General features: G+C 52.9%; 2 protein-coding genes across 9 annotated transcripts in view; both read left to right on the top strand.

Moving 5' to 3' along the window:
* Positions 1-4683, top strand: part of STRN4 (striatin 4) — a 28293-nt gene extending 23610 nt beyond the window's left edge. For 2 of the 6 annotated variants that reach the window (XR_003795613.1, XR_003795608.1), the window contains exons 17-18: positions 675-910; positions 4572-4683. Coding sequence is in view for 1 of the 6 variants with exons in the window: in XM_029235494.1 (XP_029091327.1) it covers positions 675-844 (170 nt within the window). In the remaining 5 variants the exon portion in view is untranslated. Of the gene's footprint in view, positions 1-674; positions 2146-4571 lie in introns of those variants that run through there. The other 4 variants (XR_003795612.1, XR_003795610.1, XR_003795611.1 and 1 more) reach the window with 4 other exon arrangements.
* Positions 4636-25641, top strand: part of PRKD2 (protein kinase D2) — a 30739-nt gene continuing 9733 nt past the window's right edge. The window contains exons 1-15 of one of the 3 annotated variants that reach the window (XM_029235472.1): positions 4759-4943; positions 5231-5650; positions 7852-7990; positions 11330-11461; positions 14555-14709; positions 14824-15046; positions 16702-16779; positions 16855-17008; positions 19594-19711; positions 20013-20090; positions 21503-21761; positions 23235-23287; positions 23433-23505; positions 23981-24087; positions 24961-25122. In XM_029235472.1, the coding sequence (XP_029091305.1) occupies positions 5411-5650; positions 7852-7990; positions 11330-11461; positions 14555-14709; positions 14824-15046; positions 16702-16779; positions 16855-17008; positions 19594-19711; positions 20013-20090; positions 21503-21761; positions 23235-23287; positions 23433-23505; positions 23981-24087; positions 24961-25122 (1971 nt within the window). In that variant the 5' untranslated portion in view covers positions 4759-4943; positions 5231-5410. Of the gene's footprint in view, positions 5651-7851; positions 7991-11329; positions 11462-14554; positions 14710-14823; positions 15047-16701; positions 16780-16854; positions 17009-19593; positions 19712-20012; positions 20091-21502; positions 21762-23234; positions 23288-23432; positions 23506-23980; positions 24088-24960; positions 25123-25641 lie in introns of those variants that run through there. The other 2 variants (XM_029235465.1, XM_029235478.1) reach the window with 2 other exon arrangements.

The following is a 25641-nucleotide window of genomic DNA, read 5'->3' as shown; positions in this document are numbered from 1 at the left end:
ACGGTGCTACAGCTGTCTCCAGGGAGGACGCCGGTTGAGGGAACAGTCAGTGAAATCAGGCCCAGGCAAAAATTCAGTACAGGGCCCAGGTCCCCCCACCGCAGCCCACCAGATCCCGGTAATGCCTAAGTCCGGCGGTCTCCCCGCAGTGGCTCATGGCCCCAAGGCCTGGCGCAGTCTACTCCCCCCACCCCCCGCCTGCCTGCTCAGGCTGTCAGTCTTCAGGACCTGCCCCTGGCTGTCCCCGCTGCCTGGAAGGTTCTTCCCCCTGCCCTACCCCCTGGGCCACACGGTCCTCAGACTGACTGACTTGTGCTCACAGCACTTGTGACCATCTGGCCTCGTTTATCCTGTTCTCTTGTTTACTGTCTCTCACACACTGGGACGCAGCACCACGGGGGCAGGGAGATTTGCCTGTTTTGTTCACCATGCCCCCGAGTGCAGGACACAGTAGGTGCTCAGTGAACACTCGGTGCCTAGATGGCTGGATGATAGGCTGGTCAGAAGGGCAGTCCTTCACACTGGGCATCTGGAGGCAACTGGGCAGAGGAGCGAGCCCCACCCAACTCCCAGGCCTTCGGATGAGGCCAGGTTCGGGGAGCAGGTCTGGGCAAGGAGGCAGGGGGACCCGGAGCTGCTGGGTGATGGCCACGACTGCTCCCACATCTGCACAGGCCACGACTGCTCCCTGCGTCTGTGGAGCCTGGACAATAAGACATGCGTTCAGGAGATCACGGCCCACCGCAAGAAGCATGAGGAGGCCATCCATGCTGTCGCCTGCCACCCCAGCAAGGCCCTAATCGCCAGCGCGGGCGCCGACGCCCTGGCCAAGGTCTTCGTATGATGCCCACCTGGCCCCGCCCAGGCCGCCACGCAGGCTGGGGAGCGGGGCTGGGCAGGTGGGACTGAGGTGAGGGGCCAGATGGGAGGGAGGCTTGGCTTGGGAGGGCAGAAGCCCCCTGCATCCTCACTCCCGATGGGGCCCTCACAAACACCCCTTTGCCTGGCATTTCCAGAGGGTGCCAAGACCCGAAATCCTAGTCGGGATGCCCTGTGAGAATTGCCAAGGTAGCCCCTGGGCATTCAGAGGAGGGGCTGGGGTGTAGAGGGGCTGGAGCTGCCTGGCCTCTTGCACCCTGGAGGTCGTGGTCCAGTCTCCCCTCCCTTCTGCCCCCCATAGGTGACTCCAGCCTTGGTCTGGAGGCCCCAAGGCCTGGCTTCTTCCTGCCTGCCTTGGAGCCTGGTGGTGCTAACTGGCCCTTTCCCCAGGAGGCCCTCCCCTCGGCCCGTCCTTCCCCCGGGCATCCCGCCGGGGCGTGGCCTCCTTCAGGAATCGCCCTCCAGGATGGTCTCTGGGAATTTTCTCTTCACCCTGACACCCACTCCAGGTCTCTGAGCTGCCTTCTCAGGGGCTGTACAGCCAGGGCTGGGTGTCCTTAGGGATTAGCTTTTCCAAGACGCCAGAAGGTGCCAGGTTCTCTCTTTGAACCCCTGACCCCTCCTTTCCACCTCCCTGGACCCGGGTGGGAGCTGTGCCGGGAGGAACCCCCGATGCCCCTGCTCTGGGTCTGCCGGGGCCCTGGAGCCAGCTGTAGGCTGGGCTGTCCTCCGTGGAGGTGCGGGCCTGGCCCGCCCCAGAGCGTGCCCAGTAAACCCCCTCCCCTCCAGTTCCCTCAGCACAGCTCTCCAGACACTACCCAACGCTGCCAGGGCCAGTAACTGCCTGGGGAGCTGGTGATGCCCTCGGGGGAGGTGCCCGCCCCTACCTCCCCCCAACAGTCCTCCAAGGGCAGCCCCCCAAACCCCCGTGGGGTCACCCATGGGGAGAGGTGGCCTTCTCTTGCCCCTCTGTGGCGCATGGAGGGTGGAGTGGGGTCCCTCGGGTCCCCCGTAACTCCCTGTATATCTGTATAAATAAATGGGATTTTAATGGAGCCCCACCCCCACCCATGTTGTTATCACTGTGTGATAGTCTGTCCGTCTCCTCTCCTGACCCTCCACTCTCTTCCTCTATTTATTTCACTCTCGTTTTTGGGTTCCACCCTGTGCCCTCAGGCCCCCTTCCAGGTTCCTGTTTATAAGCCCCATTCCCTCTGCCCTGGTCTTGCCTGTGAACCTTGTCTCAATAAACCCTTTGGAGTAAGATGGGCGGCGGTGCTGACTACTGAGGGGACTGGGGACTCGCGGGGAGGAGTAACTGGCTCTGCCAGGGGTGGGTGGAGCTTGGCGAGGGGATGTGATGGGTTGGGGTTTCGTGGTAGGGCGGGGGTGCAGAGAGTGGCCCAGATCTTGGGTGGGGTGTGGGTGGTGGGACGGAAGTGGGGGCAAGGACCGAATCTCCCTGTGCCCCTCCTTTCTGTCCCTAAGCGCTCCCTCCCCAGGGGCTACAGCAGAGCCCTGACGAGCAGATGAAACAGTGTGACGGTTCAGCTCCTCATCCCCCCTGCCCCCTGTGTGATGGTTGGTAGTGAGGCCAAAGTGCTAATCCAGAGTACTGAACGCCCCCCTTCTCTCCCTGCCCCACGCCTGGGCCTACATGGAGTGGGAAGGAAGGGAGACCCTGGGACGTGCCATTCCCTTCTCCCTTCTCTGCGGTGGCTGAATCACAGTAATCGGCTGTGCCCTCGGAGCTCTTCACGTGCCATTTCACTAGGTCCCCACAACCTCAAAAAGGGGAGCGGAGCATTATGCACACGTTACAAAGGACGAGAGATGGAGGCGGGGGCTCGAGGAGCTTGCTCAGGGCCCAGCAGGATACGAATCAGAATTTGTATCCAGTCCCTTGTGACTCCCTCTGCTTGCTATGAGGCCTCTTTGCCTACCAGCCAGGGGTCCTTGGGCAAGTCCTGGCACCTCCCTGGGCCTCAGCCTCCGCTGTAAAGTGAGCCTTTCAGTAATGCCCACCTCCTGGCTTATCAAGGGCTGCACCCCAGTGCCCAGAACAGGGCCTGGCTCCTGTCAGGGCCCCATGAACACTTGAGGAAGGAGGAAGGCCTGAGAAGTGCACACTCATGTTAGGATTTCACCATGGTGGTCGTCTGCTGGTCTGGACAAAGGGCACAGGTGGGCAGATGGCCATCAGGTGAGGCTGACAGGAGCCCAGCTATGGGTACCATGTGGCCTCATTGCCCCCTCATCCCTCTGGGCTCTGTGCAGCTTCCCCAGGTGGTGGTTTAGGGTTTCGCTCCAGCCTCAGACTTCCTTCCCCAGCCCCAGCCAGCCCCCGGATGTGGTGACAGATTTGCTACTGTGCCGACCTCAGCTACCCCCAACAGCCCTTTACCAGGAATGTGGGCTCATCGTGAGTTCCTCATCCCCCCTACCCAGCCCTGCTGGTCGGGAGTCTAGGCGGCGGTGGCCCATCTCTATTGGGATGCCTCTGGGGCTCAGCCAGGCCTTGGCCCCTCAGTGAAGCCAGCGGGTAGCTACTCGCTTGGCAATCTTGGACAAGTCATTTTGCCTCTCTGAGGGTTCAGCTTCCTGTATGTAAACTAAATGGTAGCCACTCATTATTAGCTAGGAAGGAGAAATCAAGTCGGAATTGGTCCTGGAAGAGGTGTTTTATGACAGGCCTGGCACATATTAGGGCCTCAATCCATACTTGCTGAAAGACTAAATGAACAAACCCACCCACAAACACCTGAGTGCCTGAGATGCCCACCTCTTTATCTCAGCGCATTATAGCCACAGTCACCATTACTGAGCTTCTGCTGTGTTGTAGGCACCCTTAAACCATCTCATTAATCCCCACAAAGACCCTCTGGGGTCAGTCCTATTATTGTCCCATCTAAAAGACAGAGAAACAGGCTCAGAGGGGGGAGGTCACCAACCTAAAGTCACACAGAGACAGACATGTGCACACTTCCCCAGGAGAACTATGTGCTCTCCATCTATGAAGTGGTGTGGATGTGTGGTCCTCCCTGGTCGCTATGGTCCTTCCAGGCACCCCCAGGCTTTTCTTTGGCTCTTCACCCTCCTAAACACTGGGGTGGAGTGGGGAGCTGATGGAAGGAAACTACACCCCTTCTCCACCTGCCCTGTGCCTGACACTCTCCGCGCGCGGGTAACCCAGCCCTGGCCCCTGCAGTTTGCTCCTGGCACTTTGGCCAAGGTCGCTGGAGACAGACCTGAGGCAAGGACCTCTGCCCATCTGGAGGTCTCTCGGTCTTCCCACCTGTGTAATGGGCTCGGGAGTGGGGGGAGGGGGCGGGCGTGGTGACGCCCTGGGAAGAGGCAGGCCCGGCCCGGAGAGCGGGCCAGACCTGACACCGCCTCCCACCCTTTCCCCAGCGGTGGGCGCCGGATGCAGGCCCGGCGAGACGGCCCCCTTCCTTAAAGGGCCAGACGCTTCCTCAGCCCCGGCCTCGCGACCTGTGGTGGGGGTGAGGGTGGCTTGCCCCTCCCTCTCCAGCTCAGGGAAAAGTCAGTTTTCCAGACTTGGGTGTGAGGTGGGAAGGAATCAATCTCGCCTCCCTTCCCCGCATCTCCCACCCCCGGGTCCCCAGACCCGGGAGCGGGAGGTGCCGCCCCAACTCGGAGGCGCTAAGCCCGCCCTCCTCTTCCGCCCGCAGGCCCTCGTCAGGCTCCGCCCTCTCGACGTCACCGAGGCCGGCACCGATTGGCCGACTGAACTGTCACTCCGGACACTTCCTCCTGGGCCGCAGCCGCCGAATTAAACTTTGGAGTGGGAAAAAGAGCCACCGGCGCCCGGCGCCGGACGACCCTCCCTTCCCTCCCACCCCCCGCCACCCCACTGCCGCCGGTAACACCCCCTTCTCCGCGGCCCCCGACCGAATTTTTCTCCAGCTTCCGAGACCCGTGAGATTCCCGCCTTAGCACCCCAGCCCTCGGAATCCCTCTGCCCATTCCCAGGCCCGCCGTCGGATCCCTGGGATCCATTCGATCCCCGACTCAGAGACTCCTGCTCTCCACCCCAAGATCTGGTGAATCCCTCGAGCTCCCTTCTTATATGGATCCTCTTCTTACAGCCACTGGATTCTTGGCCCCACCTGCTCCTTTTCCAATCCCTTCTTTCTCCAGGGAGCCTTTGGATCCTGGGCTCTTCTGATCCCTGTGACCCCGGCCTACTAGATTTTCTTTTTTGATTTCTTGGAATTTCCCAATCGCTGGGCCGCCCAAACCATTAGATTTCTCCTTTCTGATCGTCTGTGATCCCTTAATCTCCGGGCGGGCGTCTGATCCACGAGATTCCTTTTCTCTAACTTCCCAGGGTCCCACCTCCTCGAGTTCCCTCAACCTGCCAGGATTCTCTTCTCGGATCCCCGGGATCCCCGCGCTCCTACCACCAGCTAACAAGATACCTCGGATCCAGGGACCTGAGCCTCCTTGCTCAGGCTCCTGCAGCCGGATCCCGGGTGGGCGCCGGGCGGCGGGTCCCGGGCCTCGCCCTATGGCCGCCGCACCCTCCCATCCCGCCGGGCTCCCGGGCTCTCCCGGGCCGGGGTCTCCTCCGCCCTCTGGCAGCTTGGAACTGCAGGCTCCGCCACCGCTGCTGCCCCATGTCCCGGCGCCGGGCTCGGGGGTGTCCTTCCACATCCAGATCGGGCTGACCCGCGAGTTCGTGCTGTTGCCCACCGCCTCCGAGCTGGCCCACGTGAAGCAGCTGGCTTGCTCCATCGTTGACCAGAAGGTGAGGGCACAGGGTTCCCCTCATCTAGCTTGAGGAGAGGTCTGGAAGAGTGGGGAGGTGCTGGCAGAGGCGATCTCCAGCCCAGTATATAAGGAAGAGGGAGAGAAGGGGGATAAGCCTTGGGGGACTGAGGGGTGGGGGTGGGGCATTGGCCCCCAGTTGCCTCCTCACCCCACCACTCCTTTGAGAGAGGCCTGGTCAGGGGTGGGGTGCCCCAGAGGCCTCCCCAAATTGCATGTCCCTGGATGTTGTTGTTTGCTGCAGACAGCATGGAGGAAGAGAGGGACGGGTGAGGTGTAGGAGCCGAGAGGAAGGGGCAGGTGGGAGCAGCAGATGTCGGGGGACCTCCCTGTCCAGGCCTATCCCCGGCCTCCCATTTGGTGGAAACAGTAGAAACTGAAGCCAGGCTGGCCGTGGCGATCAAGTGACATGTGTGGGTGCGGGTGCCCGCATTAGCTGCCAGGGGCAAGTGAGGTCTCAGAGTCCAATCTCTGCCCTCCCCCAGGCTTGAGCGTGTGTGGAGGGGCAGGTGCGCCTCTTCACAGTCCAGAGGCTCTGAGGCGTCTGTCCCCTCTCCTGATCAGTGTCCCCCCCACCCCCCGGCTCTAATGCTAGTCTGTTAAAACGAACCTTCCCCAGTCCCACCCCACTCTTCGCTTTGGACACGAGGGTCACTGGGGTTGGGGCCTGGGGGAGCACGGCAAGGGGAAATCAGGTGGGACGCACTGCTTGGATTCTAGAATGTTAAAAGTTAGAATTAAAAAAAAAAATTGGAATAGTGGGCTACTCAACTGTTGGAATTTTGGACTGTAAAAGTGTTAAAATGTTAGAATTCTAAATTGTTGGAATATGCAACTGCTAGGTAACTGAACTCCTCTGATATTAAAGTGTTCAAACATTAGAACCCGAGGTTGTTGAAATACTAAAACATTAAAATGTTGGAATATTTGATTCCATCGTTGTTAGACTCCTAGAGCATAAAAATGTTAGAATTCTGGAATGCTGGGTCGCTGAAATCCTTTCATGCTAAGATATTCAAATATTAGGATCCTAGTTTGGCAGATTCCTAGAACTTTAAAATATTAGACTACTACTAATCTAGGTTATTAAAATTCTAAAACTTATCATGATAATTTGTTGGAATAGAATGTATAATCCTATAATGTGAGCATGCTGGAATCCCAAAATACCTAAATTGTAGAATCTTCTTAGATTCCTGGGAATGAATTCTTTGGGCTGCAGACAAAACATTAGGAACTGGGCCAACTCCCCCATTTTACAGAAGAGGAAACTGAAGCTTAGAGAAAGACCTCCAAGGCAGTCAGGACCCTGGCAGTCCTGGCCACCTGTGGACCCTCTCCCAGCAACAAGAACAGATAGAGCTTCCTTTGCCACCTACCCCAAACCCCAAAACTAGCAGGCCCAGCTCGCACACTCAGCCTGCTCCTTGGGAAAACAGGCTGGGGAGAGGGCATGATTGTCCCCTGGGTGAAGTTCTTTATCCGATGCTCAAGTCCTCAGCCTACCCCCTCAGGCCTCACCGCAGTTTTATTTTCTGCCCCCCACCCCACCCCGTCCAGGTGTGGTAGGGCCCCTTTCCTTCCTTCCAGTGGCTCCACCTGGGCGGTTTCACTTTCTGTTCTACCAGGTTTCATTTCCTGCCCCGCCTCCCCAAGCTAGGGACCGGGACACCTGGGTCCTTGAGGCATTGGGTGGGGGACACCGTGCCAGTTTCCAACTCCCTTGAGCCCTAGCCTTTCCACACCCCCCTCCCCCCCAAACTAGGAGTCCTAAATCCCCTCCTTCCAGATCGCCCAGCCCCAGTGCTGGGCCTGGAGCCAGGTAACAGGGACAACAATAGTTCCAGGAAGGAAGCTGAGGGTGAGGGGGAGCGGGAGGTGGTAGGGAGATAAGGGAAAGGGTGCTCACTCAGCCCTACCCCCCTCCATCTCCAGAAGATTCTAGGTGCCCACGCTCCCAGAGCCACTCTCTCAAACTCTGGCCAGCGCTCGCTCCCAGCACACCTGGGGCCCTGGCACCCTGCCCGGCTCAGCTCGAGCTGGGCTTGGGAGGGAGCGGGCAGGAAGCGAGGGGCTGCGGGGTCTCTGAGTTTCCGGGGGAAACAGCCGGCCCTGCCCTGGGAGGGTTCCAGACCGCTGCTTTGAGCTTTTCCGTCACCACCTCCTTCTCCCGCTCCTCAGTTCCCCGAGTGTGGCTTCTATGGCCTTTACGACAAGATCCTGCTCTTCAAACATGACCCCACGTCGGCCAACCTCCTGCAGTTGGTGCGCTCTGCCGGAGACATCCAGGAGGGCGACCTGGTGGAGGTGGTACTGTCGGGTGAGAGGCCGAGGCAGGCCTAGGGGCGGAGCCTCGAGCGGGGGCGGGGCATCGGGAGGAGGGGGAGGGGAGGTGGGCCCAGAAACTTAGTTCTTAAAGTTAGGGACCAGCGGTTCTAAGCCTTGGCTGCAAATTAGAATCACTGCGGGAGCTTTTTACAAACCACCGCTACGGAATGGGTAGGTGTGGTGCCTGCACATTGTGGAATTCGCACCGCACTGAACATAAACCATCCACGGCAACGCGGATGAATCTCACACCTAATGCTGAGGGACAGAAGCTAGACATCAGACTACATATTGTATCATTCCATTTACGAAGCACAAAGACAATTATGCTATTTTGTTAGAAGCCAAGAGAGTGGGTACCTTTTTGGCAGCTGGAGTTGGGTGGGGGGGCACAATGGTTTAAACTTCCATTTATCCATCAGGATGCTGGTGACATGGGCGTGTACAGTTTGACAATTCACTGAGCTGTGCATTTCTGATATGTCCTTTCCTAGACCTACGTTACACTTTGATGTAAAGTTAAAAATGTTTTGCTGCCTGTGCCTCCTCCCAATGAAATGCTAAATTAAATCAGACTCTGCAGCGTGAGATGAAACCCGGATACCTGTATTTTCAGCCAAAATCTAGTCCACCCACTGGCCATTCCCATTTGATGGGTGGGCAAGCTCTCAGCACTTAGAGGACTCTTTAGCCCTTGGTTCCTTCAGGAGGGTAGGGTAGGGGGGTAGGAGGTACCTTACTCATGGCTGTATGCCCTCCCCTGCCCCCCACCCCCACCCGGAGTACTGCAATGCTCCGTAAAATTTGTTGGATGGATGGATGGATGACAATTAGAAGTTTGGATTAACGGGACTTCCCTGGTGGCGCAGTGGTTAAGAATCCTCCTGCCAATGCAGGGGACACCGGTTCGATCCCTGGTCCGGGAAGATCCCACATGCCGCAGAGCAACTAAGCCCATGCGTCACAACTACTGAGCCTGCGCTCTAGAGCCCGCGAGCCATAACTACTGAGCCCACGTGCCGCAACTACTGAAACCTGGGTGCCTAGAGCCCGTGCTCCACAACAAGGAAACCACCGCAATGAGAAGCCCGCGCACCGCAACAAAGAGTAGCCCCCTCTTGCCGCAACTAGAGGAAGCCCACGCGCAGCAACGAAGGCCCAACGCAGCCAAAAAATAAATTATAAATAAATAAAGAGCATAAATCATTAAAAAAAGAAGAAGTTTGGATTTATGTCCCTCGTATAGGCTTGCCACCCTTGGATTTTTATCTTCATCCTGGTCTCTCCCCAAATCCAAGTCTTGTTCGTGCAGCTGTCTCCCTGACGCTTTTACTCGGCAGCTCCAGGCCTCTCAGATACAGCCTGTCCAAGACAGAAATCTTGATTTCGCCCTTCTAAACCTGCTCTTCCCACAGTATTCTCCAGCTTGGTGAAGGGTATCACCATTCACCCAGGTGCTCATGCCCCAAACTTTGGGCCATCCCTGGCTCCTCTTTTTCTCTCACCCCTTCACTTGGTCCATCCTCAAACCTACTGGTCTCACCCATCCTGAATTTATTTCTTTCCTCCCTCCACTGATCCAAGCCGCCATCACCTCCTGCCTAGACTATTGCAGTAGCACCTAAGTCAGCTCATGACACTCCACTGCTCAGAATCCTCCCCTTACTCTGCATTACCCTCGGAACAAAATGCAAACTCCTCAACGTGGCCTCAAGGCTGTCCATGACCTGGGCCCTGCCAATTCCCGAAATTCATCTCTTAACACTGTCCTTCTTACTTTCTTTGTTCCAACCATCTTGTCTGCCCTCTGTCCCTTGAAGAAATCAAGCTCCCTCCCACCTCAGGGCCTTTGCACTTGCTGTCCTTCTCCCCCACCCCAACCCTGTCCTGTCTTCTCATAGCTAGCACCTTCTTGTTATTTGGATCTCAGCTTAAATGCCATTTCCTCATTGTCAGAAATATCCTTGTTTGTTTGTTTTATGTATCTTTTCCCTCTCCTCAAAAGAATGTCAGATCTCTGAGAGTGGTGAAACTCTCTTGTTCAGAGCTTTATCCTGCGTGTGTAAACAGTGCTTGGCACATAGAACAGAGTCCCCTCTCCACTGCATAATACTAAGAAAAATAGCTTAATATTAGACAGAAATTGGGGGGGATGGGGGTGGGGAGAGGAACAAGATTTAGTCCAAAAATGAAACTTTAAAATAATAGCTAACATTTATTGAGCATTTTCTCTGAGCCAGGTACTGTTTTAAGAGCTTTCCGGGAATTCCCTGATGGTTCAGTGGTTAAGACTCCATGCTCTCACTGCTGAGGGCCCCGTTTCGATCCCTGGCCGGGGAACTAAAATCCCATAAGCCGCGTCGCGTGGCCAAAAAAAAAAAAAGCTTTCCGTATATTCATTTAACCCATAAAAAAGAACCATATGGACTTCCCTGATGGTGCAGTGGTTAAGAATCCGCCTGCCAAAGCAGGGGACACGGGTTCGAGCCCTGGTCCGGGAAGATCCCACATGCTGCAGAGCAACTGAGCCCTCGAGCCACAACTGTTGAGCCCGCGGGCCTAAAGCCCGTCCTTCGCAAAAAGAGAAGTCACTGCAATGAGAAGCCCGCGCACTGCAACGAAGAGTAGCCCCCGCTCGCCGCAACTAGAGAAAGCCCGCGTGCAGCAATGAAGACCCAACTCAGCCAAAAATTAAAATAAATTAATTAGTTTTCAAAAATAGAAATAAAAAAAAGTGTAAGCGGAACATTCATCAAAATAAATTTAAAAAAAAAGAACTATAAGGCGATACTATTATGATACTGGGCGTGTTCTTCCCTAGACACCTGCATGGTCCAGACCCTAACCTTTTTCAGGTCTTTTGTCTTTTTTTTTTTTTTTTGGCAGGCGGATTCTTAACCACTGTGCCACCAGAGAAGCCCTATCTGTGTTTTTTTAATTAAAAAATTTTTAATTGTGATAAAATATATGCAACATAAAATTACCATCTTAACCATATTCAAAGTCTAGTGTTCAGTAGTGTTAATTACATTCACAATGTTGTGTAACCGACCTCCAGAACTGTTTTCATCTTGCAAAACTGGAAATCTGTGCCCATTAAACAATTCCCCATTCCCCCTCCCCTGTCCCTGGCATAGGCACATAGGTGTTTTGGCCAATGGTGGAGCTGGGATTTGAACCCAGGTCGAATGAAATGTAGGATGCGAGTAAATGATTGAAGGAAAGATCAAACATTGCAGTTGAGAGGGCTGTGTGAAACCTGGGAATGCGGAGGGTGAAATGGCCACCGCTGGTCCCGACTCAACCATCCGCCCCTCCCTGCTGCCTGCAGCTTCGGCCACCTTCGAGGACTTCCAGATCCGCCCGCACGCCCTCACGGTGCACTCCTACCGAGCGCCTGCCTTCTGCGACCACTGCGGAGAGATGCTCTTCGGCCTAGTGCGCCAGGGCCTCAAGTGTGAAGGTGAGAGGCGGAGGGGCTGGAGGCGGGGCCAGGAGGTAGGGTGTGGGCGTGAGGGCGGGGCCGGGATGGAGCTCAGGGCCAGGAGGTGGGGCCTAAGAGGTGGGGCTCGGAGGGAGAGGTGAGCGCCCAGAGGCAGGGCTTGGGGGAGGAACTGGAGGTGGGAGCAGGAGGCGGAGCTTGGGTGGAGGGCGGGGTCTGGGCGGGGCTCCATTTGGGGGTGGGGACTGGGAGGTGGAGCTCCGAGGGAGTGGTAAGGGGCAGAGCTTTGGGGGAGAACAGGGGTGATGGGGAAGAGGGCGGAGCCTATATCAGTCAGGGATCAACAGGAGAAACGGAGCCTGTAGGGAGGCATATGTTAAGGGATTTTTGGAAGGAATTGGCTTACAGGATTGTGGGCGCTGGCCACTCTGAAATCCGCAGGGCGGGTCGTCAGGGAGAACAGGCAGGAGATGAAGCTGCTCTCCAGCTCAGAAATCTCAGCTCGGCTCTTTAAGCCTTTCAACTGACTGAAACAGGCCCACCCAGATTAACTAGGATGATCTCCGTCACTTAAAGTCAACTGATTGTGGACTTGAATCACATCTCCAGATACCTTCGCAGCAACACGCAGATTATCGTTTGAATAACTGGGGATGTGACACATAAAGCTCACTATCAGAGTCCACCTGTTGGCAACTTGGCACTTCCGTCTGCTAGGGCTGTCCTAACAAAAGATCACGGGCTGGGTGGCGTAAACAAGATCTGGGTTCTGACAAGATATGGTTCCTGGTGAGGGCTCTCTTCCTAGCTTGCGGATGGCCACCATCTCCTCCTCTGCTCACATAGCACGTGGAGAGAGAGCGATTTTTCATGTCTCTTCCGTTTATAAGGACCCCAATCCCACCGATCAGGGCCCCATCCTTATGGCCTCATTTAACCTTAATTACCTCCTTAAAGGCCCCATCTCCAAATACAGTCACATTGAAGATTAGGGCTTCAACATATGAATTTGGGGAGAACACAAACATTCAGTCTATAACAGGCACCCATACACATCTCCCTAAATCATACTTTAAAAAAATAAAGGAACACAGTGTGTTCCTTTGAGACAAGATGTCTCAAGGTTAAGCCCAAGTGTCAGGATCCGCAGGTTCACTGTTCCCGTCTTTGATGCTTCTGAGGGGGAATGCTGAGATCACGCCTCCCCTGCAGAGGAAGGCCGCACACCCGTCTTGGCTCTGCTCTACACACAGCAGATGAAGACCATCCATTATATGACGACGACCTGCATCTCCATTGTTGTTCAGTGTGCTCCACTATTAGAGGCGTATTCTCAGATGTTCCATTGCCTAAGGATCTCCAGCTTTGTGGCTATCATGCTCCTGTAGAAATCCGGAGTCCCTGATACCTTGTGTTCCAGATGACCCACAGCATCGACTAGGATTGTTATCATGCAGCCCTAAATATACTTGTGGAGGACTTCCCTGGTGGTCCAGTGGTTAAGACTTTGTGCTTCCACTGCAGGGGGTGCGGGTTCAATCCCTGGTCAGGGAACTAAGATCCCCACATGCCGCATGGCACGGAAAAAAAAAAAAGTTAAATATACTTGTGGCATTATTTAAGGACTCTAGGGATAATAGCTGTATCAGGCCTGCAAAACACAAATTTACTGCATTCAAAGCTGCTATCAATATTGCCATCGTCCACATGCCATATCCAACTCTTGAAGTCTTGGTTTATGTAACTGTTGTCATGGAGCAACCCTGGTATCACCAAGTTCTAATGGCCACTCTCCGAATGGACTTCATCGGCCCAGCATCACAGATGATGGTCCAAGTTCATAGGGTTCCAATACTTTATGCCTGTACTCTATGCCATTGACGCCTTCCTACGGGAGTTTGATTCTACCTTGATACTCATAATAGGAACCATAGATGAGATTCTGAAATTCTGTGAAGCATGTGAGTGATTAAAGGCCAAAACCGGGATATGGTTCCTGTGTGCAATTTGCCATCCTGAAACTCTCCTTGTAGCACCAACAGCAGTCCCCAAGCTTGCCTCCGCAGCATGACGTTGTGCATTTGAGACAGTGCCTATGATGAGGAATTACTGTGCAGGAAAGCCTATGAGAGGCTGGCTGCCAGAAGACAATCTTCATAAAATGTCCGAAGGAAGCTTCCAAAGGCTGGAGGAACATTCTTTACTCCAGAAAGAGATCCTGGAATCATTTGGAATCACCAGAGATGTATGGAGAAGCGTTCAGGAAGTCCAGTAGGAAATGACAAGCTGAGCCTGACTCTTTCGTGGTCAAGGATTAAAAATAGAAAAGAAAAGAAAGAACAAAGTCACACTTCCACATGATATGATACAACCATCCTGAGTACAACTGAAAAATGCTCTCTTTCCCCATAAGACGATGTCCTTGTGTGATATTCCGTCTTCTCCTTTGATATCCCGTAACAAATATCACGGTATAAAGTTAATTATTATTAATATCTTATGTTAGATGATAAGGGGGTAGAAGAGGGAAGAAAACAAAAATATTTGGTGTATGCGCATATTCATAACAAAGTAAGGAAGAAATACTATGACTGTCCTCACGGCTGCAACTGGTCACGTGGCTGTGGCTTCCTTCTCTTCCTTCTCCACTGCCTGGTCCATATTCCCTTTGCCCTCAGCCAGCACCTCACCTGCTCATGTATTTTGTCTGTTGGGGTGGCCCAAAACTTTATTCCTGTTTTTTTTTTTTTGTTTTTTTGTTTTTGCCTCACCGAGTGGCTTGTGGGATCTCAATTCCCCGACCAGAGATTATTGAACCCGTGCCCTAGGCAGTGAAAGCGCGGGGTCTTAACCACTGGACCGTCAGGGAGTTCCCCAAACCTTTATTCCTGAAGGCTCTCAGCCATTAGCAGTTCTGCCTGAATTGGGTTTTGTAGTTTTCCGCTGACGTTAATTACACTAGGAAGAGGCATCCTGAGGGACCTGCTGTGTTCCAGATCCTCAGAAAAGGAGAAGGTGGCGAAGGGGGGGGAGGGGCGCGTGGTGGTGGGAGCTGAGCTTTAGTGCCCAGGTCAGGTGGAAGCTATGTCTCTGACCGTCGGGCGCCCCACACAGGCTGCGGACTGAACTACCACAAACGCTGCGCCTTCAGCATCCCCAACAACTGCAGTGGGGCCCGCAAGCGACGCCTATCGTCCACGTCTCTGGCCAGCGGCCATTCGGTGCGCCTCGGCACCTCTGAGTCCCTGCTCAGCATGGCTGATGAGCTGGTGAGCAGCTGGGGGAGTGGGGAGGGGTGGGGAGGGGTGGTGGTTGGGGGTTGATGAGGTCCAGGCGCAGGGACGATGCGCTGAGGTGTCCCTTTCCACCTTGCCATCTGATAGAGCCGTAGCACCACCGAGCTCATCCCTCGCCGCCCCCCGTCCTCGTCCTCCTCATCTTCTGTCTCATCCTACACCGGTCGCCCGATCGAGCTGGACAAGATGCTGCTGTCCAAGGTCAAGGTGCCACACACCTTCCTCATCCACAGCTACACGCGGCCCACCGTCTGCCAGGCTTGCAAGAAACTGCTCAAGGGCCTCTTTCGCCAGGGCCTGCAGTGCAAAGGTCAGCGGGGGCCCCCCACGTTGGGGGGTGGCGAGGGACAGAGTCAGAACACCCCCCATCACACAGACACACTGAGGCTTAGGATCTCAGCTGGGCTTGTGGCAGGAAACAAAAATCTCTGTTCTGATCCCTAGAAGCACAGGGCCTTGGAAAGGGAGTGCCCTGAATCCTGAAGTTCTAGAACCTTTGGAATTCTGGAATCCTAGAACCTCAGTCATTAGAAACTTGGAATCCTAGCACCTAAGAAATCTAGATTCATATGATACTTAGCATGGAATTCTAAAACCTTAGAACTTGAGAATTCTTGAATCAGAGAACCTTAGAAACATAAGTTTCAAGAATTCTAGATCATAGGATTCAGCAAAAAGAATCATAGAACTTTAGACTCATAAATATTAGAACTATCAAATTATAGATTCGCAGAATGTTAGAACATTAAAACCATAGGAATTGAGAAGAACAGAAACCTAGAAGCAAAACATTTGAGCCTTAGAAGTCTAGAATCATATAGCCTTGGAACCATCAAATTCTGGAGTCCTAGAAATCTAAGATCCCAGAACTTTGAATGATCAAATTCTGAAATACCAGAAGTCTAGATCCATAAAAAGGTTAGAGCCATCCAATTCTAGAATTCATTAGAACAATCAAATTCTAGAATCTTAGATGTCTACAGCTAAAGAACCATAGAAACATTAAGTTCTAGATTCCTGGGTGTACAGAACCCAAGAACTTTGGAACTATCAGATTCTACAGGCTTAGAAGTCTAGAATCATAGAAATGTAGAGTCACCGAATTCTAGAGTTTAGATACATAAAACCTTAAAACCTCAGACATCAAAGAATCTTAGCAGTCTAGAACTGTAGAAGCACAGATGTATAGAGTTCTAGAAACTTGGACATCAAAGAATCTTAGCAGTCTAGAACTGTAGAAGCATAGATGTGTAGAATTCTAGAAACTTGGACATCAAACTCTGCAGTCTTAGAAATCTAGAATCATAAGGACCTTAGCAAAATAAGTTTTCATAGAATTCCAGGATTTTTGATGTATAGCAGCCCAGAACCTCGGAGTCTTCAAACTTCTCAACCAAACAATGGTTCTCAACCAAGGACAGTTTTGCCCAAGGGGGGATGTTTGGCAATGTCTGGAAACATTTTTGTTTGTCATATGGGGCCGGTGCTACTGGCATCAGATGGGTAGAGATCAGGGATGCTGCTAAAAATCCTATGATGTTCAGAACAACCTGCCACAACAAGGAATTTTCCAGCCCAAAATGTTCATAGTGCCAAAGGTTGAGAAACCCTGCCCTCAAAAGCCTGAAGTCTAGAATCATAGAATGTTACATGCGATTACACTCTATAATTGTAGAAATCTAGGGTGACGGATATCTACACTGTTAGAACTTTAGACCCTTAGAGTGCTAGGGCTATCAAGCCACGGACACTTCATCTGGCCCTGTTCTATTTAATCAAGCCTCTCCATAGTTGGGGACTGTGGCTTAAAGGAGGGATGACCAGGGAAGGGTCATTTAGCTTTCCTGCCCCAAAAAGCAATAGCAAACTCTTTTGAGACTGGGGGCTAGGGGTCAAGGGTCAACCCTTAGAGGTGACCTCTCTTCCCCCTCCCACCCGACCCCATGTTCCCTGTCCTCCTACCAGATTGCAAGTTCAACTGTCACAAACGCTGCGCCACCCGAGTCCCTAATGACTGTTTGGGGGAGGCACTCATCAACGGAGGTAAGAGGCTGGGGGCTGAGAGGGAAAGGGCAGCAGGACTGTGTGGAGGTCCCTCTGATGCCCCTGTCCTCCCAGATGTGCCGATGGAGGAGGCCACTGATTTCAGCGAGGCTGACAAGAGCTCCCTCATGGATGAGTCAGATGACTCGGGTTTCGTCCCGGGCTCCCACTCAGAAAATGCTCTCCATGCCAGCGAGGAGGAGGAAGGCGAGGGAGGCAAGGCCCAGAGGTACCCAGGGCCCTCTCCAGCGAAGGCCGTTCTCCGTCCCTACAATGGGTTGACATCACCCCATTCTTATAAATTTCCCAGGTTCCTGAGGCGAACTTTTTCAAGCATCCGAACTTTATTTTTTTAACCTAACCTTTTTTCCTGATTTACATTTTTAACAAGTTTTAATGGAAGCCTATTTTAACTTAAATTGTTTTTCTTTTATTGGAACTGGTAATACAGTCACTCAAAACGTATATAGTCAACCCCTCCCACTTCCCTGCCTCTCAGCTGCCCAGCCCCTCTGCCCAGAGGATGCCACTGGGATTAGGTTCTGGTGGGTCCTTCCAGAAACAGTCCATATGGCAAAGTGACAGTACAAAGAGTGAGTGAGAATATGGACTCTGGAACCAGACTGCTGTATGGCCTTAGGCAAGAGATTAACCTCTCTGGGCCTCAGTTTTCTCATCAGTAAAATGGGGATAAAGTAGTACCTACCGTATAAGGTTGTTGCGAGAATGAAATGAATTAATGTAAATCAAGTATGTAAAACAGTACCTGGTATACAGTGTTAGTTTAACTCTTATCCCAGAGCCCTAAATCTTAAAAAGGAAGGGAAAATATCCATTTTCTTTCAACCATTTTGGCCTTAGATTGATTTGTATGGCCTTAAACAAGTCCCTTCTCCTTTTGGTGCCTCAGTCTTCCCATCTGTAAAATGGGGAAAGGAAAATATCCCCAACGAACTGACAAGCAGTGGCTTTCTTCTGGCATGGAAGCTCTGAAAAATAATAACTTTTACTTAATTACACATTTTAAATTAGAAATGGAATTAATCTTCAGCTTCACTAGAATGTGAGTTCAAGTGCTCGAGGGCAAGGATATTTATCCGCCTCCCAAGTGCCTAGGACAAGGCCTGGCTTCCTCCATGGATGACTGTTTATTGAGGTGGCAGGAAAGCAGCAGGGCTAAAAGCACAGGGCACTGGAGGCTGAGAGATGGATCCCAGCTCCATCACTTAAACTGCTGGTCCTTTCTCTGCCTGCCTCAGTTTCCTCCTGGGGACTGGGGACGTGCCTTACAGATTGTGCAAATTCTATTTGATCATGCAGGGAAAGTGCTTGCCAGGTTATAAGTGCTCAGAAAATGGAAAAGGAGTTCTCCCTAGTATTTGAATCTTGAATCTATAAAGTGGGAAGGGTGAGAGATGATCCATTTGGAGGTATGAGAAGAAAATATTTGCATTTCCATTTCTCTATTTTTAATCTCATCCTTTGAACCTTTTCACTTTTTTTCATATGTTTTAGAAAAAAAATTTTTTAATTGAAGTATGGTTGATTTACAGTGTTGTGTTAGTTTCAAGTGTACAGCAAAGTGATTCAGTATATATATATATAGATATATATATATATAGAGAGAGAGAGAGAGAGAGGGAATAATATATGTATTCTTTTTCAGATTCTTTTCCGTTATAGGTTATTATAAGATACTGATAACTGCTATCAAAAATAAAATTAAAAAGGAAATGAGAGGGGATAGAAAATGGGGACATGCTATCTTACTTAGGGTCGTTAAAGTGGTCCTCTGTGAGGAAATGTTGTAGCTTTAAAGAGATCTGAGGGAGGGGAGGGAAGGAGTGGTGTGGAAGATATCTGGGGGAAGAGGCTACCAAGCAGAGGGAACAGCAAGTGCAAAGGCCCTGAGGTAGAATCAAGAATGTTGCAGGAGTAGCAAGGAACCTGGGATGGCTGAAGCAGGGAGAGTGATGATAAGAGGAGGGGAAGTGAAGCCAGAGGGGGGACGGGTATTCAGGCCACAGTGGTCACTGAGAGTTTCTTACTAGTGCCACCCGGCCCTAGCCACCTGGAACCTCAGAATCCCTTTCTCCCAGGTCTTTCCTGGGAGTGTTTAGTAACAGAATCATAGGCTATCAGAGTTGGACCTTGAAGGACTTGGGAGGGGAGGGCTGTTGGGAGAGGCAGCCTATTTCACAGATGAGGAAACCGAGTCTCAGAGAGGCAAAGAGAAGTGGCCAAGGCCTCTCAAGTCCAGGTCTAGCGCAGGGATCAAGAGGATGTTGGTCCTGAAGTTGGGCAAGTCAATTTCTCTCAGCCTTCATTTCCTCACTGTCATAATAGCACGTGCACAGATGAGAGAAATGAGGCACAGAGAGGTTGAGTCACTTGCCCAATGTCACACAGCTGGCTCCACAATCAATGGGCTCAGTACTAATTAGCACTTATTGGAGGCCCACTGTGTGCCAAGTACTATGCTAAACTCCTAAGAAAGGCTTCACTTCTCACAGCAACCCCTTTGGGTGGAGAAACTGAGGCACGAAGTGGTTAGGTAATTTGCCAGGCAGCCTGGCTTCGGAAAGCAGCCTCTTAATGTGGGCTTCTCAAGAGTCCCCTTCCTCATTATGGGAAATCTGGAAACCACAAAGGAAAAAAGTGTGGCCAAAAAACCCCCTGGCTGCCCAGAGATGCACCCCCCCACCCCCCCACCCCCGGCCCCGAACAGGCCCCTACCACCACCCGCTGCGGCCCCAGGCACTACTGCTATTTTCTGCTTGTAACCTCTCATCCCTTCCTCTCCCCCACCCTCAGTTCCCTGGGGTACATCCCCCTAATGAGGGTGGTGCAGTCAGTGCGACACACAACACGGAAATCCAGCACGACGCTACGTGAGGGTTGGGTGGTTCATTACAGCAACAAGGACACGCTGGTGAGTGGGTTGGGCGGGGTCAGGTGGGTGGGGCTAGAGTTGGGGAGAGCGGGGATTTGAGGGGGCGGAGCCGGTTGGGGTTTGGAGTGGGCGGGGTCATGCTGAAGGCTGAGATAGAATTAGAGGGGTGGCTATAGGGATGAAGGGGGAGGGACAGGATTTAGGGGAGGGGCGGGACTAAGGCAAGGTCAGGGGCGGGGCGGGGCTAGAATTAGGGGCGGGGGTTGGCTGGGATTAGAGTCAGAGCCCTAGCAGCATGTGGGGCAGACAACCTCAGTCTCTCAAGCACCTCTCCCAACAGAGGAAGCGGCACTATTGGCGCCTGGATTGCAAGTGCATCACGCTCTTCCAGAACAACACGACCAACAGATACTACAAGGTGGGCCTTCTGGCTCCCAGATCCCCCAGACCTCTCCTCTTTGTCCACTATCTTCTCCCCTCCTCTCCCAGTTGCTTCAGGCAAGCACCTGCGAATCACACTCTCTGCCCACCCCTGCTTGCCCGCTTCCATCCCATCAGCAAGTGTCGCCCACCTGGATGCCCTTCCCCGTGTTTGATCTCAGCTCCATCACTTTCCAGCTGGGGGATCCAAGCAAGTTACCTCACCTCTCTGCGCCCCACGTGTCTCACCTGTAAAAGCCCTCAAAGAATAGTCCTCGCCTCAGGGCTGATGCCAGAATTCAAAGAGATAATCTAGGTGGAGCAATTAGTTTAGGGCCAGGCGTGTGTTAAGCTCCGTTAAACTCCCAGTAACTATAAGTGTGTTATCATTATAGCTTTATAATTAATTTATTGAATTCTTTCTTTGTGTTCATTCATTGTGTGCCTCCCATGCCTGTGCTGCATTCCAGCCAGTCTCCTCCACGGTCCTTCTTCTGCCCTTGTCCTCAGTCTTTTCCCACGCAGCAGCCAGAGGAGTCCATTAAAACCATCACAAGCTTCCAATGGCTCCCACTGCCCTTGGAATAAAACCCAGACACCTCGCTGTTTACCTGCTCTGGAGCATCTTCCTTACCCTTCCCATGGCTGCTTCCTTCTTATCCTTCCCGTCTTCCTCAAGTCACTTTATCTAAAATACCATCCCCACCACAACGTCTCTGTCTCCTGGTTTTATTGGCTACATAAGTCTGTCTCTCTTTCTCACTCTTTCCTTCTTTTCTTCCTCCCTTCCTTTGTCTTTCAACACTTTTCAAAGCACACTCTTTTTCCTCCCCATAGACACTGCACCCTCTCTCCTCCCAGGGTCCCCTCTGCCTCCTTCCTGGTCTCCTATGTCAGTCCCATCCTCTCCCATCCACCCTCCACACACAGCCAGAGAGAACTACTCCCCACCTTGCACTAAACCCTTCTGTGGCTCCCCAAGGCCCTGGAGACAAAGCTCAGGCTCCTCCCTGTGGCCCATGAGGCCCATGAGGCCTGGCCCTAGCCTGATTTCATTTATTTATTTATTTATTTATTTTATTTTTATCCTTTATTAGTTCATCAAACATGGCATGCCTACTGTGTGCCAGGCACCATCCATGTAATGGGGATACGACATGTTTCTTGAACACAAGCCTTTTCTACCTCAGGGCCTTTGCACATGCTCCACCCACTCCTCCACCAGCTGGCCTCTTCTTACCTTTCCGATCTCTGCTTCAATGTAACTTCCACCAGGAGGCCTTTCCTGACCCCTCCATGCAAACCAGCCCCTTCTGCAATGACACTGGGTTCTGTGTGCTCATCTGAGTAAGTGGAGAGCCCCAGGGTCAGCCTGGAGCCCTCACGGGTGCTGGCTCTGTGTCCTGCCAGGAAATTCCACTGTCTGAAATCCTCGCCGTGGAGCCTGCCCAGAACTTCAGCCTTGTGCCACCAGGCACCAACCCACACTGCTTCGAGATTGTCACTGCCAACACCACCTACTTTGTGGGCGAAACCCCTGGCGGGGCCCCAGGGGGCCCCAGCGGGCAGGGGGCCGAGACTGCCCGGGGCTGGGAAACAGCCATCCGCCAGGCCCTGATGCCTGTCATCCTCCAGGATGCACCCAGTGCCCCAGGCCATGCGCCCCACAGTAAGTCCCCCACCCTGGGTCCCTGGGAGGATGGGTCTTGGAGGGCTTGGGTGGGATCCTGGAGAAGGGAAGAGCCAGGGAATGTCAGAGTGGAGAATGTGGCTTCTGGATTCAGCAGGCCTGGGTCTAAATCATTAAGCCCTAGACCTAACGCACAGCCTTGGGCACGTTACTTTCCCTTTCTGAGTCTTTTCCCAGGGGTGCCGACTCCGCCAAACTGTGAGTTCAGACTTTTTGATTCATGCTCCTTCGTGCCTGGCCTGTGCTGGATAATGCTGGGGGCACCGCTATGACCAAGACAGCTCAGGACCTGCCTTCCTGGTCCAGTAGGGAAGACAGACCTGTTCCCAGACAGTGATGACTCAGAGTGGGCAGGGCTGGGATAGGGGAGCCAGAGGGCTGTGGGAGCTCAGAGGGGGTGACTAACCCAGCCTGGGTGTCCCGGAGGGCTTCCTGAAGGAGGCAACATCTGAGCTAAGACCTGGAAGTTGAAGAGGGGTGAAATGAAGGGAAAGGAAGTGGGAGATCCTTTCACACAGAGGCAAAGGATGATCAGGGAGTCCCAGGTTCCCGCCTTATGGAGCTCATAGTCGAGGGTGAGTAACAGACATTCATCAAGTCATCCTGGATGAAAGACAAGTGGGACGTAGAACATGTGCTAAAGGAATCTGACATGGCCCCAGGAGTAACATTTGAGCTGAGACCTGAGAGATGAGGAGGATTTAACTAAGTCCACAATGAGGGAAAGACCATTCCTGGCAGAGGAAACAGCAAATGCAAAGGCCCAGAGATAGGAGAGAACTTGCTGTATTGGAGGCCCAGCAAGGAGGCCAGCATGTCGGGAATACACACAAACTCTGCTTGTTTTAAGGGCCTCGGCCTTCCTCCTCAGGGCACTGGGGGGCCATGGCAGGGTTTTGAGCAGGCGAAGGATGGAGTCAGGTTTGTGCTTCAGCAAGATCCCTCTGGCTTCCTTATGGAGGGAGAATAGGAGAGGGCAGAACAGGGCAGGGAGACCAGGGAGGAGGCTGAGGGGCGAGGGCCAGATGTTCCTCAGGGAGGGGACAGATGTTCAAATGGCAGAAGGATCAAGACTTTGGAAATGTCTGACCTTGGTTGGATCAGTAGTGGGGCAAATGCAGGGGAAGATGCTGGAGTCAGTTTGGAGTTTCCCACTGAGCCTCAGTTTCCTCCTCTGTAAAATGGGATCATCGCTTGGTGCTGAGATCACAGAGTGAAATGCTCTGTGAACTCATTCATGGCCTCACTTTCTGAGCTCCTGTCTCATTTCCTCCTCTCACTGGCCCTAGGAGAGAGGTCTTTTTATGGTTTCCATTCTTCCAGAGGAGGAAACTGAGGTTCTTAGTGGACAAGTCAGTCAGTAGCCTGACTACTGGCTCCAGAGGGTGGAGTTATGGGTGAACGTGATCTTGAGCCTGGGGTCCCCTCACCTCCGCCTCCCCCTCTCCCCAGGACAAGCTTCTCTGAGCATCTCTGTGTCTAACAGCCAGATCCAAGAGAATGTGGTGAGACCCTGCCCGCATCCCACAGCCCCGAGGATGTGTTCCCCCTCCCACTCCCAAACAGCCTCCAAGCTCTCCCACCCTCCTAGTCTCCTTGACCTCCCCATCTCCATTTGCACCCCTGACCCTCCCTGTCCCCACCCTGCAGGACATTGCCACTGTCTACCAGATCTTCCCGGATGAGGTGCTGGGCTCGGGCCAGTTTGGAGTGGTCTATGGCGGTAAGGATGCCTCAAGAGCTGACCCAGAAAGGGGTCTTGAGCCCAGACCTTCCCTGTGATTGCCTGCATGCTCACCACTTTTTCTAGCTGATTAGAAACCTAGATCCTGGGGGCAGATGGTTGCAGGCTCGCCTTTTCTCACTGGGAAAGGCCAATGACTTTTCTCCCGTTATTAATAGGGAAGGTAAATTCTATACTGATTGGCCACAGAGCTAGATGCTAGATTCTGATTGGTTATATATCTAGTTTCCCATGTTATAGATTCCCCTCCTCGGAGCTCTGTCTTTACTTTCCACCTTTATTCCCAGGGCCCCCCACCCCTCGCATCTCTCCTGGGAACCCCTCAGAGCCCCCATGATGGCCTTTCATCCACCTCTGCCCAATTCCGGCTGTGTCCCTCTGGTGGGGCCTTCCTCTTGCCAGGACTGGAAGGTCCTGCTCCCTTCATCCCCCATCTCCCCTACCCCCTGCCCAGGAAAGCACCGGAAGACAGGCCGGGACGTGGCAGTAAAGGTCATCGACAAACTGCGTTTCCCCACCAAGCAGGAGAGCCAACTCCGGAACGAAGTAGCCATTCTGCAGGTGACCCCTGAGATCTGTGGTCCAACTCTGCCCCCCCCCCCACCCAGGAAGGGCCTTCCCTTCCCACTTCCTCCTTTGCCCCCTTGCCACTTCCTCCAGTCTGGGGATAGTCAGGGAAGGCTTCCTAGCGGAGGCACCATGCATGTTGAGACTGAAGGGGTAGAGAAGGTATTCTGAGCAGAGGAACCAACCCGTGCAAAGGTCCAGAGGTGAGAGGGAACACGAAGTCTTCTAGGAACTAGAAGGAGTTCAAGGTTACTAGATGGTTTATGTGAAGAAAGGTGGTGGGTGGTGAGGCTGGGGGTCACACCCTATGGGCTTTCTCCTGAGGGTGCTGGGGAGCCATGGAAGGATTTTGAGCAAGGAAGGGACAGGGTCAGATGTGAACTTTTGAAAGATCCCTCTGGCTGCTATTGGAGGGTAGGGGGAAAAGGTGTGGGGCTGGAACCTGGACCCCAGGGAGGAGGCTGGGTGGGGACCTGGGTGGGAGAGATGCGGTTCAGCTAGGCAAGGGCTGGGGAAGGGAAGGAGGGCAGGGATTTAAAAGATACAGATGTACAAAGCTCCTTCCCATTTCTCCACGCTCCCCTTCTCTTGTTCCCACAACCCTGGACCTTCACCAGAATTTCATGATGCAAAGATCCTTCTGGACACTTGGTGGCGCTGGAGGGGTGGTTCTGTCTGGGGCTGTGGAAGCCCTTTCCCCTCCCCCAATGGCACCCCCAGGGAAGGAACAGCCGACCCTCCGGGGATATCTGTCTTGTTTGTCGCCTGCCTGCTCCTATGGCTTGCCCTCTAGGGTCTCAAGTTTGCGGGTGACCTGGGTTCTGACCCCCGCCCCCCCTCCCACCCCACCCACCCCACCCACCCTAGAGTCTGCGGCACCCGGGGATTGTCAACCTGGAGTGTATGTTCGAGACCCCGGAGAAGGTATTTGTGGTGATGGAGAAGCTGCACGGGGACATGCTGGAGATGATCCTCTCCAGCGAGAAGGGCCGGCTGCCTGAGCGCCTCACCAAGTTCCTCATCACCCAGGTGCGCCTGCCCCGCCCACTGCCCCGCCCAACGCCAGCCTTCCCGCCCAGGCTCCCCACCTGCCCTGCAAGACGCGCATGTGCCGTGTGCCCCCGAAGGGCAGGCAGACCTTGGGTGGGAGTCATAATAGCGAGTAATAGAAAACGTAATAATAGAGTAATAATAACAATCATAGAAAAAGTAATAGAGTGATACTTTTTAAATTATAATAGATTATAATAGAACAGTTAATAGAATAATAATAGAGTAATAACAATAGAAACATAATAGGATAATAAGTAGAAAATAATAGAGTAGTAATAATAACTATTATTATAGAAAAATAATAAATGATTATCATTTTATATTTTTTATTACTTTATATAATGAGTCAGGTTCACTGGGCCTGACTTTATTCATGAAGAAACAAGGAAGGGGAGAGAGGCCTTTCTCTGAGGAGCTCATTCATTCATTCATTTATTAAATGGTTCAACAAACACTGCCTGAACCACTGTGCCTGGCCTTACTGGGCAGTGTGAG

This window comes from Monodon monoceros, unplaced genomic scaffold (assembly GCF_005190385.1).
Source record: "Monodon monoceros isolate NGI ecotype Baffin Bay Population unplaced genomic scaffold, NGI_Narwhal_1 Super_Scaffold_10, whole genome shotgun sequence".
NCBI lineage: Eukaryota > Metazoa > Chordata > Mammalia > Artiodactyla > Monodontidae > Monodon > Monodon monoceros.
Note: the sequence above shows the minus strand (reverse complement) of the source record. Positions and strands in the feature narration are given on the sequence as shown.